The sequence below is a fragment of the Gymnoscopelus braueri genome, assembly GCF_963280865.1.
Source record: "Gymnoscopelus braueri genome assembly, contig: SCAFFOLD_164, whole genome shotgun sequence".
Lineage (NCBI taxonomy): Eukaryota > Metazoa > Chordata > Actinopteri > Myctophiformes > Myctophidae > Gymnoscopelus > Gymnoscopelus braueri.
This window is the reverse complement of record NW_027660942.1, coordinates 82,081-95,519: the sequence shown is the minus strand read 5'-3', so window position 1 is coordinate 95,519 and position 13,439 is coordinate 82,081. Positions and strand designations below refer to the sequence as shown.

The following is a 13,439-nucleotide window of genomic DNA, read 5'->3' as shown; positions in this document are numbered from 1 at the left end:
CCAGTGCAACATGGTCGCCTCGGAAAACAACAGGAAGTGTTGATAAAATAGAATCAATATTCGTTTACTGAATTGTCCATTTCTCGCTTCAAATGTTTTCAAAAACATTATTGAGAGCAATGTTTAGCTGTTAATGACATTGTGTGTTTGTTTACATGGCTTGTTATTGAGTTCAGTGATCATTATTAAGAAATAACAGACCACTGAATTCAGCGATTGACCAATCAGAATCAAGCATTCAACCAAGCAGTGTAATAATCCTAGATAAACTTCATACCATCTTTGGTTGTCTATTATAACAAATGAACAAGCGCTTTCATGCATTCATACAAATGTATTTTGGGCCGGCACTTTGAGAGCAAGCCTGTCACTACTACACTGTCAAATAATATTGGTTTAGGTTTCCTACCTCCTCAGGTAATGAATTGAATTCACACTCTGTAAAGTTATGTTTCTTTACCATTGTTGTCACAGCCATTGTCTCCAACATTTAAACTACATTTATATGAACTTGTGTAGGGTATTGAGTAATTGTGTGCATTGAGTGCATAATTCAACAACAATGATTTACCCGCCACCTGATCATAAACAGGAGTATTTGTCTTTTCATACATCTGATGAAAAACATCTGTAAGGAGGAATGTACAATGTGTAAGCATCTATTTCATGCAGACTGCACAAAGTGTGATACATATGAACCCTGGTCTTTCCTCCGAGCTCTTGTCTATTCATGCGAGGAGCGCAGTGAGACCGCACAGATCCAAGTGGGTATGTAGTCTTGCTCCCCATCTTAAAAGTCCCTGTCTTGTTACAATAGGCGAGCGTTACACACAATCCACATTTAACGTGAAAGATATATTTGGTCATGGCAATTTTTGCAAAGATGTCTGGTGTCTGACAAGCACACATGCACAAACAAGCACAGAGTAACAGTTGATCTTTCATTTTGATTAAACATCTCTCTGCTCTATTTGATATCAGGCTACTTACATCAACAGGTCGATCAGAGCCAGGATTCAGCTCATTAAAAGAGGCAGTAAAAGTGTTTTTACTTCTAACAAATGCTCCGTTATCGAGCCGGCGACCAGTGCTGGTTAAATACCCTGCTATTGTTCACGTAGTCTGATACTCTGACTTACAATTTAAAATGACAATGGAAGCAAACATGGTGTGGACATTGCTGCTTCATTCTTTAAAGTCATACTGTGTAACATGCATTTTAGTATAGTGTCCTTTCACCTGACGATGTTCTGGAACGTAACGACATGTCAGAAATGGCATTTATGATTTACTAATGATAAAATACACAAATAAATACATTTCCGGTACGTTTCCTGTGCCAACTGTAATGTTGTGAGAACATTTAATTAGAGAATTGTAGTGATTGACGTAATTTTGGCACAGGCAGGGTTGAGCTGAAGGGGGTGCTACGGGGGGTCGTCGACCCCTTAGTTCCCAGGCTGGGGGCTCGCGCGTGCTCCACATGCACGAGCTCCACATGCACGCGCGAGCACTCACCGTCAGCCGCCCGCGAGCCGTCAATCATTAACACAACAACGCACCGTCAGGGGCGAGCTATATTATACCTCTATGGGGGCGAGCCGTCTTTAACACCTTTAACAATGGCCTCAACCTGGCTGCTTTGCATAACATTAAAGCCATGGAGTGTGAAAGGGTTAATCGCTTAGCAGAGGACAAGAGCTAGTAGCCTGCCAGACACTCACAAACGTATCCCTGTCTAGCTCTGGTCCATAGCGTTAGAAGGAGTTCTCCTTAACGTTATGGTACTTTCGATTCTTCCCCTCGCACCGCGGTAGCGCAGCCTCTCGTCTGTAGTAAAAATAAAAAATACACTTTTGGTACTCACCAAAACAAAAACGGTTTAATGGAGTTGAAAGCCTATTCTACTAAGTGGGAACACTGTGAGCCCCCACCTCACGTCTAAAATACACTTTTTGGCCAGAAAAGAAAATATTTCACCGGAAGGAAGAATCTGGTCTAATAGGAAAATTCCATTGACCAGATCTGTAGAGGGCACTGTGGAGTAACGAAAAACAGGTTTTAATTCCGGTGAAATATTTTCTTTTCTGGCCAAAAAGTGTATTTTAGACGTGAGGTGGGGACTCACGTGTTCCCATTTAGTAAAGTAGGCTTTCAACTCCATAAAACCGTCTTTGTTTTGGTGAGTAGCAAAAGGGTATTTTTTTTATTTTTTACTTGTTTTAAAAAACACTGTTTTAAAAGCAATGTAAGTCTTTAAAAAAAAGTTATTCAAGTAAAGACAAGTTGATTGATTATTTTAAGTACTTATGTGTGGGTGAATATATGTAAAGGGCTTTTATATAAAAAAAGGAAAATAATGTTGCTATGTTGGATATGCAGGCATGTTGCTATGTGCACATGCCTGCGCGCGCGCGTGCACGTGCGCGCGCACGTGACGTCATAAAATATAGCCCCCTTAGTTAAAAAATCCACAGCTCACCACTGGGCACAGGCAGACCCCCGAATAAAAATTGTGTTTCATAGTGTTTAGAGAATTGTCAAAAAACATTTGTGACAAATATACCAGTGAAAGATTATATTAAAAAATATTTTAAAAATAAACTTTTATTTCATTGAAAAAGTTACACATTATGAGTTTAACCCTCCTCTACTTCTGTAGTTAATCATTATATCCAACTCAACTGAAATACTCTATGAGTCTCAGTCAAGGTGGCCCACAATTCTTGCTATATTCTATAGTCTATATTGTTAATAATGTTAGTGGAGATAGTCAGACTGTAGTAAAGCTGAGAGGGAGACACCTGCCCATGTGCATTTCATTTTGCTATCATCAGTAGTCTCACTGTCTGTCACAATTCACAGGCAACAAAACAACAACACCTTGACAGGTCTAAACAAACCAGTGATTATTAGCTGCCAACAAGTGGTGTTGTAGAGGCTGAATAACTTTTATTCAATTCTTGCATGAAATTCTTGGACGTCGGGCAGCCGAAGGCGGGCACTGGACTGGGATGCAAGTTTTTTGGGGGGACCCCCTGAGGTTCGGGGCACGTTTCAATTGAAACGGGTGAAACATAGCAAAGGCTGCCACTGAGAGGGAGACAGTGTAGGAGAGACAGACAGTAGATAAGCTGAGAGGGAGACAGTGTAGGAGAGACAGAATAGGAAAGAGGGGAGACAAAATTACCTCATTGGCTGTCCACCAGAGGGCATGATTGCATCAGGAGACAACGTGACAGGAACTATCTTGCCCATGTCTAGAGTTCTGCAGAGGAAACAGACAGATCATTGTATATGAATAGAATAGAACACCAGTCTCATTATTAATCAATTAATTACTAATTATTTGGGTAGAAACTGAAACCAGACAGGAATGATAGCATGAATGACCCCCACCTCAACTTAACGAGGCTTAATAACCTCCATCAGATATGGATTTAATAACTAATGTAGGATAGTCATGGTACAAGATTACAGTAGGAACATACAAATACATGAGTGAAACCAGAAATTATTTTTGATTAATTAATGCTGGACTAGATTTGGTCTTTAAACCAGGCTCTTTAACTCTTCACTCCTATTACTTAGTTTGGAATAACCTCGTGTCACCAGTCTTTCCACCTACGTTTGGAATGAGCTTAGGTCTGCTTTCCAAAGTATAAATGTATCTTTAGTTTTTGTTAGATCTTGGAAGAAATAGCCAATTTAACGTTGAGGTGCCTACAGTGTTTACGGGCCCACTGCCCACTCTTCCTGTGACACACACGCGCGCGCGCGCGCGTTGAACTACGCAGTCATAGCCTTAGATCAAGACTCTTGTAGATGTATTTAATCTATTTTGACATTTTTTTTTATCTCTACGAAAGTCTTATCTACAACCCCCCCAGATTGCCCTGGAATGTCAGCTCCAAAGCCCGTGTACAAAATGCAAAATATGAGTGTAACTGCGTAGTAGTTCATAGTAAAACATGGCGTCAATGCCTTAATGTGCCAGGGTTAAACTGTAAAATAAGATTGACTTTAACAAAACAAAACAAAACATCATGGACTTTAACCAATACTTACCGTACTGTATCCTGGATTGAGACTACATTATGGATGACAATAGGAACATACAAATACATGAGTGAAACCAGAAATTATTTTTCATTAATTAATGCTGGACTAGATTTGGTCTTTAAACCAGGCTCTTTAACTCTTCACTCCTATTACTTAGTTTGGAATAACCTCGTGTCACCAGTCTTTCCACCTACGTTTGGAATGAGCTTAGGTCTGCTTTCCAAAGTATAAATGTATCTTTAGTTTTTGTTAGATCTTGGAAGAAATAGCCAATTTAACGTGGAGGTGCCTACAGTGTTTAGGGGCCCACTGCCCACTCTTCCTGGTACACACAGTCACACACACACACGCGCGCGCGCGCGTTGAACTACGCAGTCATAGCCTTAGATCAAGACTCTCGTAGATGTATTTAATCTATTTTTTTTTAATCTCTACGAAAGTTTTAGCTACAACCCCCCCAGATTGCCCTGGAATGTCAGCTCCAAAGCCCGTGTACAAAATGCAAAATATGAGTGTAACTGCGTAGTTCATTGTAAAACATGGCGTCAATGCCTTAATGTGCCAGGGTTAAACTGTAAAATAAGATTGACTTTAACAAAACAAAACAAAACATCATGGACTTTAACCAATACTTACCGCACTGTACTGTATCCTGGATTGAGACTACATTATGGATGATCTGTTCCTTCCCTAACGTTGAGAAAACAAATAGTTGAACAGTTAAAATTAACAAAAATAAGGGTCAGGAGTCAGGACTCAGGAGTCAGGACTCAAATGGGTTGTTTTTTGTTTCAATTTAATTTAGTTTGTCAAGCCGGTCTCTAGAGCGGACACGGAAACGATTTGCCGTGCATATATGTGTGCGGTAAAATTACCTGATACAGTAGGCGGGGTCTAGACCGGATCTGAGGCTGAGCACGACATATAAAGGTAGACGCCTCCTTTGGCTCTGCAGCGTTCGTATCTCGGGCGCGCTTCCTTGTTCCGCAGGGCTAGCCTATCACTTCCTTCCGCTTCAGCAGGGGGCGTTCGGTAGGCCAATCAGAGGTAGGTAGGGCGGGTCTTTTCTTAAGAGGCAGCCGCGCAGCAACTAGTCAGTTAGACGCGCTGTGATTGGCCAGTAGTCAACGCGATGTGATTGGTCAGTAGTCAAACAGCCCTGCGGAAGAGCCTTGTATTGAGATCAAGCCCCCAGAACCCAGTGGTTTCATTGAAGCCAAATGGACATGCTGGCCATTCATGGTACTGCAGCTTAGTACCGCAACATGAACGAGCGAAAACGGTTTCGACCAATGGGCTCGACTCACGAGCATGCGCACGGGGCTGCGCGCTTCTGTGACGCAAAACGCGTCACAGAAGTGACGCGTTTGGGGCCATAATAGGCCGCGCCCACCAAATTTCCAACCCGGAAGAAGGGGTGAATTAGGCAAGCCCCCAGAGTTGCTGAGAAACATTGAAGCTGCCACCCCAGTGGCCAAAGCTGGAACTGCAGGCGGGGAGAAATACATGCACGCGCAAATCATGCTGAGAGATATTTATATTTATACATATAAATATGTAAACATATTATACATACATACATATGCATTTACATATAAATATGCATCTCGAGTGTATTTAATACATATCTCGCGTTCAATCCTTGACACACGGGCTGCCGTAGAACGCAAAAAGGACACTAGTGCGCATGCTCATAACTCTATGGGGATACAAAATCAAACCAATAATTCTACTTCCGGCAGGTTTCCGGGTGCTTCAAAACGCCACTGAGCACATTCATTGAAATGATAGCTGGGGGTGGGGCAATCCGCCCTCTAGTTATATTATACCTCTATGATTGAGATACCAATCGCTCCAATGAACTGCAGAGGCCAATGAGGTATCTAGGTTTCTATATCTATGGTAGACACTGTTTGGTGTACCCGGCCGTCTATGGGTGAATACAAGGACGCTTGCCCCAAAACACGCTCCCCGGGGCCATATATGTTAGTGCACCGGGTATGGCTTGTGAGGCGTGGTTTCTCAGAATTATGGAGTCAGATCAGTCTCTCGAGGTGAACGAATTCACACTGAAGGATTCACACAAATACATTTCGGTATTATGTAAATAACTCCACAAAAATTAATTTCAATGCATACAAAGAAATAATCTTTGCATAAAATGTAAAGAAAATGTGATACACACACTAATCTCTCAAGAACAGATTCTGCTCTGCGTTTGAGAGTAAAAAACAGCAGACATCATTTGGCGATGGGTTCCCAGATTGTACACACACAAATATCGTCTTTTAAATATGTAGCACAAACATATGTCCTGTGCTATGGCAGTATGTCCACATTTCCAAACACAACAATAAGGCATGAAAAAATGAATTAAACACACTGAAGAATGAATGCATCAATGAATGAATGAACGAATGCACAACTAATGAACAAACAAACAAATACACAAATAAGTGAGTAAGTAAATCAATAAATACATCTAAATCTCGATGCATGTGAACTGTCATAAAAGGGAACAGAAAGGAAAAGGGTGTGCGTGCAAAAAATGGCCAAATAATAAAAAGACCATGTGACACCAGAAATACCTTTGACCTCTGTCTGAGTTCAGTTACCCCACAGACATCAAACGGTGACAGAAGATTGCAACATCAGTCATAACATACTGTAAGTGCATAATATCAGATTATGCCACATATACTGTAAATACACTGCCCTTAGAGAAAAAACACACACACACACACACACACACACACACACACACACACACACACACACACACACACACACACACACACACACACACACACACACACACACACACACACAAGCAGGCATCAGTGGTTCTCAAAACATTTTCATGTCAAGGATCCCCAAATTAATATGTTTTTGGCCGCAGACTCACATCTGAAAATATTTTGTGCCAGGGGACCCCATACAAGATTTGTGTTGTTAAACTGTTTCAGATTTCTGCATCAAATCCATGACTACTTAGAGAGGGAGCGTGTCTCAGTCTGGTGTCATTAAGTGTTTTGTCTATTGCTCTGTGCAAGATTGCTGTCCCTCATCTGACCAAATGCTATGTGTCCCACTCCCAGCTGGATTTTAAGAGAGAACCAGCGATAGGCCTCCAGAGATCCACACAGTGTCGCTCTGCACCAGCGGACGCAGCACCACATCCACAGGCCTCCATGGCTATACTACTGCTATTATAACTTCTACTAGTAACCTAAAGCTATCACTTGTAAAACTGTAGGCCTACTACTACTACTACTACTACTACTTATATTACTACTAATAATAACAATGATTGAGTACAAAATGGATTTATAAAATATTGTAATAACAAAATCATACATGTGCAAAAGGCTCAAGTTGTTATGGGCTGGCTGTTTTCTCCTTTTTTCCTTTTTTCCTATGTGTCTGGTGTGTGCTGTGTGGGCGTGGGGATGGCCTGCCTGGGCGTTACCTTCCAATTCCATCATCGGGCTGTGGAGCTGCCTGCTCACCTGAGAGTGATCTGCTCATCAAGCCCAGCAGATAAAAGCCCTGGCTCTGGACTCCAGCCCTTGCCAGATTATTCAGTTGTCGACCGGTAAAGACCTGTGCCTCAGCTCCTCAGTTTTTTCCTGTTTTCGGCAAATCTCTAACTCCTTGTCTCCCTGTCTCAGATCCTGTACCTCCACGCCTACCGCCTGCCTGCCAGCCTGCCTGCCTTTCAATCAGCCGCCTTACCTAAGTTATTATTTTGGATTTTTGAATTCAACGTTAATAAAGACGTTTTGCTTGTAAACCTGGTTCGGCTGTTCTACTTTTGGGTCCTATATACAACACACCCTAACAGAATAATCTGGCCAAAACAATATGGACCAAGAACAGCCAGAACCAGATTTACGTAAGGTTCTTGAGAACCAAGGAGTACTATTGGGACGACACAATCTAGCCTTGCAAGAACTCTCTAACAGTAGTCAAGTGCAGGTAAATCAGATTGCCCAATTAGCCACTGCAATGAACCTGTTAACCACTCAACTCAATGCAGCAGCACTTCTCGCTCCTGCCGGCCCACAGCAACCTCCACCACCTGCGGCTCCACCCGCTGACAGAGATTCATATGCTCCGGACCCAGAGCCGTTTTCCGGGGATCTGGATAAGTGTCGGGGGTTTTTCCTCCAATGCTCCATGGTGTTTTTGCAGAGACCACTTACCTTTCCTACAGATCAATCTAAGGTACATTATGTGATGGGGTTACTGAGAGGAAGGGCCTTGGCTTGGGCAGAGGCAGCTAATTCAAGTCGACCTATGACCTTGCTCACCTTCAATGATTTTGTGTCAAAAGTAAAGGGCGTTTTTGACCACCCAGATCACAGTGGGGATGCTGCTAAAGGTCTGCTAAATATTCGTCAGGGTTCCAAGAGTGTGGCAGACTTCTCTGTGGATTTCCGAATCTTGGCTGCAGATGCTGGGTGGTGTGACCAGTCTCTACATGGGGTGTTTATTAATGCGCTCAGTGAACAAATGAAGGATGAACTAGCCTCCTGTGATGATTCCACTGATTTTGAATCTCTTGTCGCCCTTGCCATTAAGTTGGATAACAGGCTGCGTGAACGACGCAGAGAGAAAGTGAGCCGTCCCCATCCTCTGCCTCCCTCTCGCTCTACACCACCAGCTGTGAGACCTCATCCCTCGCCTCAATCAGGTGTCACTGAGGAGGAGCCCATGGAGCTGGGTCGGGCCCATTTGTCCCTCGCTGAGCGCACTCGTCGGCTGAGGGCGGGTGAGTGCCTGTACTGTGCTCAAATGGGTCACCTGCGGGCTACCTGCCCCATTCGACCAAAAGACCCGGCTCATCTGTAGAGGTGGGGGTACTGGTGAGCCATGCAGATTTTTCAACCCTATCCAAGACCAGAATGCAGATCCAAGCCACTTTATGTGTCAATCAGGTGTCTTTGCCGCTTTCGGCTCTAGTTGATTCGGGCGCTGATGACAGTTTTTTGGACAGTAATTTTGCCCGCCAGGCTAAGATTCCTTTAGTTCACCTGGAAAGGCCACTCACTGTAAATGCATTGGATGGGAGATTATTGGCCCGTGTTACTCATCAAACTGCACCTGTGTCTCTGATCCTATCTGGTAATCATAGGGAGTTGATTCAGTTCAAGTTAATTGTTTCTCCTCAAACACCCCTTGTGCTGGGTTCTCCTTGGTTAAAGCAACATAACCCTCACATTGACTGGTCTGCTGGAACAATTATTAGCTGGAGTAAATTTTGTCATTCGTCCTGCCTGCAATCTGCTCTGCCCCCTGCAGAGGTCACTGTTTTCCCTGATCCTGAACCTGTGGATTTGTCCTCTATTCCTGCTAATTATCATGACCTGGGACGTGTTTTTCGAAAGGATCTGGCTCTCTCTCTACCGCCACATCGCCCCTATGATTGTGCAATTGATCTACTCTCTGGTGCCCCTTTTCCGTCTAGTAGACTTTACAATCTGTCACGTCCTGAGCGGGAGGCCATGGAAAGATACATTAAGGACTCTTTAACTGCAGGAATTATTCGACCATCTTCCTCTCCTGTGGGTGCAGGGTTTTTTTTTGTGGCCAAGAAGGATGCTACCTTGCGCCCTTGTATTGACTATAGAGGGCTTAATCACATAACTGTTCAAAACAAGTATCCTCTGCCATTAATGAACTCTGCTTTTGATTTTCTCCATGGAGCAACGGTGTTCACTAAGTTGGATCTCAGGAACGCCTATCATCTGGTCAGGATTAAGAAAGGAGATGAGTGGAAGACTGCCTTTAACACTGCATTGGGACATTTCGAATATCTGGTAATGCCTTTTGGACTCACCAATGCTCCTGGGGTTTTTCAAGCCTTGGTGAACGATGTGTTAAGGGACTTTCTGAATCGTTTCGTTTTCGTATATCTTGATGATATATTAATTTTTTCCAAGAACATGTCTGATCACGTTTCTCATGTCCGCCAGGTTCTCCAGAGGCTGTTGGAGAATAAACTCTACGCGAAAGCCGAGAAGTGTGAGTTCCACGTCAGTACGGTCAGTTTTTTGGGCTTCATTGTGGAGAAAGGACAGATGAGAGCAGATCCAGGGAAGGTCAGAGCGGTAGCAGAGTGGCCTACACCTACTAACCGTAAACTTCTTCAAAGATTTTTGGGGTTTGCTAATTTTTATCGCCGCTTTGTGAAGAACTATAGCAAAGTTGTGGCACCTCTTAATAAGCTTACCTCCACACTTGTCCCATTTAGCTGGTCCTCAGAAGCAGAACAGGCGTTCTGTAAGCTCAAACATCTGTTCACCTCTGCTCCTATTTTAGTTCATCCAGACCCTTCTCTGCAGTTTATTGTGGAGGTTGATGCATCTGATACAGGGGTTGGGGCAGTACTCTCTCAGCGGACTAGCCAGGATCAAAAGGTGCACCCTTGTGCTTTTTTTTCTCAAAGTCTTGACTCCGCCGAGCGGAACTATGATGTTGGTAACAAGGAGCTATTAGCAGTAAAACTGGCATTGGAAGAGTGGAGACATTGGTTAGAAGGATCTGAGCACCCATTTATTGTGTGGACTGACCATAAGAACTTAGCCTATATTCAATCAGCCAAACGTCTAAATTCTCGCCAGGCTCGTTGGGCCTTATTTTTTGGGAGGTTTAACTTTACCATTACCTATCGTCCTGGGTCTAAGAATGTCAAGCCTGATGCTCTGTCCCGCCAGCATACTCCTGATGAGCAGTCTACCAGTCCGGACACCATCGTCTCCCCCTCCTGTGTGGTGGCAGCTGTTTCCTGGGAGATTGAGTCGGCAATAAGGGAGGCTCAGCTAACACAGCCAGACCCAGGGAATGGTCCACCTAACTGCCTGTTTGTTCCTGATTCAGCTCGTTCTCAGGTTCTTCAATGGACACACAACTCCAACCTTGCCTGTCATCCGGGGAGGAACCGCACCGTGTCTCTCCTCAGACGTCACTTTTGGTGGCCTGCCATGGAGGCAGATGCCCGGGCATTCGTCTCCGCCTGCTCCGTCTGTGCCCGAGGAAAATCTTCACATCGTCCACCTGCTGGTCTGTTGCATCCTTTACCCGTTCCAAGTCGTCCGTGGTCCCATATAGCCCTCGACTTTGTCACTGGGTTGCCCACATCCCAAGGTAACACTGTCATACTCACCATTGTTGACCGTTTTTCAAAGGCAGTTCATTTTGTGGCCCTTCCAAATCTCCCTACAGCCTATGAAACTGCTGATCTGTTAGTGCACCACGTTTTCCGCCTTCATGGTATTCCATTGGACATTGTTTCAGACCGTGGCCCCCAATTTATATCTCAGGTTTGGAGATCGTTCTGTAAAGCATTGGGTGCAACTGTGAGTTTATCTTCTGGTTTCCATCCTCAGTCGAACGGCCAGACAGAGAGGGCTAACCAAGATTTGGAGGCTGCCCTACGGTGTGTTACTGCTACCAACCCTGCATCGTGGAGTTCACATCTGGTTTGGGTGGAGTATTCTCATAATTCTTTAACCAGTGCTGCCACAGGACTGTCTCCGTTTGAGGCCTCTTTAGGCTATCAGCCACCGTTATTTCCCTCCCAGGAAAGTGAATTGGCTGTCCCTTCAGTCCAGTTGCACCTCCGCAGATGTCGTAAGGTTTGGAAAGAGGCACGTGCTGCTCTGCTACGCTCTGCTGAAAACAACCGCCGTGTCGCTGACCGCCATCGGGTACAGGCTCCCGAATACAAACCAGGTCAGAGTGTTTGGCTTTCATCCAAAGATATTCCACTCAGAGTTGAATCTAAGAAATTGGCTCCACGCTATATTGGGCCATTTGTGGTGGAACGTGTCATCAATCCATCTGCTGTCAGATTGAAGTTACCTAGCACTATGAGGGTTCATCCTACCTTTCATGTGTCTCGACTTAAACCAGTATCCTCCAGTCCTCTCTGCCCTCCATCCAAGCCCCCTCCACCCACCCGGATCATTGATGACCACCCTGCCTATACGGTCCAACGGCTGTTGGATATTCGTCCCCGTGGCCGGGGTTATCAGTATCTTGTGGATTGGGAAGGATACGGTCCAGAAGAGAGGTCCTGGGTTCCTCGATCCTTCATCCTGGACCCTCAGCTTGTCAGGGACTTCCGTTTAGCCCATCCTGACAAGCCTGGTGGGTCGCCTGGAGGCTCCCATTGAGGGGGGGGTACTGTTATGGGCTGGCTGTTTTCTCCTTTTTTCCTATGTGTCTGGTGTGTGCTGTGTGGGCGTGGGGATGGCCTGCCTGGGCGTTACCTTCCAATTCCATCATCGGGCTGTGGAGCTGCCTGCTCACCTGAGAGTGATCTGCTCATCAAGCCCAGCAGATAAAAGCCCTGGCTCTGGACTCCAGCCCTTGCCAGATTATTCAGTTGTCGACCGGTAAAGACCTGTGCCTCAGCTCCTCAGTTTTTTCCTGTTTTCGGCAAATCTCTAACTCCTTGTCTCCCTGTCTCAGATCCTGTACCTCCACGCCTACCGCCTGCCTGCCAGCCTGCCTGCCTTTCAATCAGCCGCCTTACCTAAGTTATTATTTTGGATTTTTGAATTCAACGTTAATAAAGACGTTTTGCTTGTAAACCTGGTTCGGCTGTTCTACTTTTGGGTCCTATATACAACACACCCTAACACAAGTAGTAATTGAGCAGTGACCAATCCCCATGAGTCACCCACCAACGAGCATTTTTAATTGATTAACAGACGCACAGTTTGCGTCTGTGACCACAAGCGAGTAGCCTAAATATTTATGTTTTATGATGTTTATTAATTATTTTATTTGAATTATATTTCACTACAGTTGACCTATGCAGCATTATATATGACAATTTGTTATTTATGAAAATGTTGACTATAGAGCCTTTAAGTCTAAACACTAAATAGCTAAATACTGTATTGACGTTAATTGTTTATTTATTTGATGTTACTTCATGTAGAACCACACACGCACACGCGCGCACGCGCGCACACGCGCGCACACGCGCGCGCACACACACACACACACACACACACACACACACACACACACACACACACACACACACACACACACACACACACACACACACACACACACACACACACACACACACACACACACACACACACACACACACACACACACACACACACACACACACACACACACACACCACCCTGTAAATTGTGCTTGTGCTTATATCAAGTAAAAACCCTAAAAGGACACCTCATATTGTTGGCTACAGAGCTTGCATCAATCCTTCAATACAACACATAAATTACTATCATGGCCTGCAATGTCTCCCATTGTGTCAGGTGTAAATATTTGATGATGTCGTCATCTGCAGTTAGTGGGCTGGTCATCTTGACTGACAGCTGTCA

At 44.4% G+C, this 13,439-nt stretch overlaps 1 protein-coding gene across 1 annotated transcript in view; it reads right to left on the bottom strand.

Moving 5' to 3' along the window:
- The window catches only part of LOC308081029 (NACHT, LRR and PYD domains-containing protein 3-like), a 41,274-nt gene extending 36,407 nt beyond the window's left edge, over window positions 1-4,867 (bottom strand). Inside the window, exons 1-2 of the mRNA XM_080457436.1 lie at window positions 4,699-4,867; window positions 3,191-3,268 (exon numbers count right to left, since the gene is read on the bottom strand). Of these exons, the coding sequence (XP_080313562.1) occupies window positions 3,191-3,258 (68 nt within the window). The 5' untranslated portion in view covers window positions 3,259-3,268; window positions 4,699-4,867. The remainder of the gene's footprint in view (window positions 1-3,190; window positions 3,269-4,698) is intronic.
- Window positions 4,868-13,439: the final 8,572 nt, after the last annotated feature.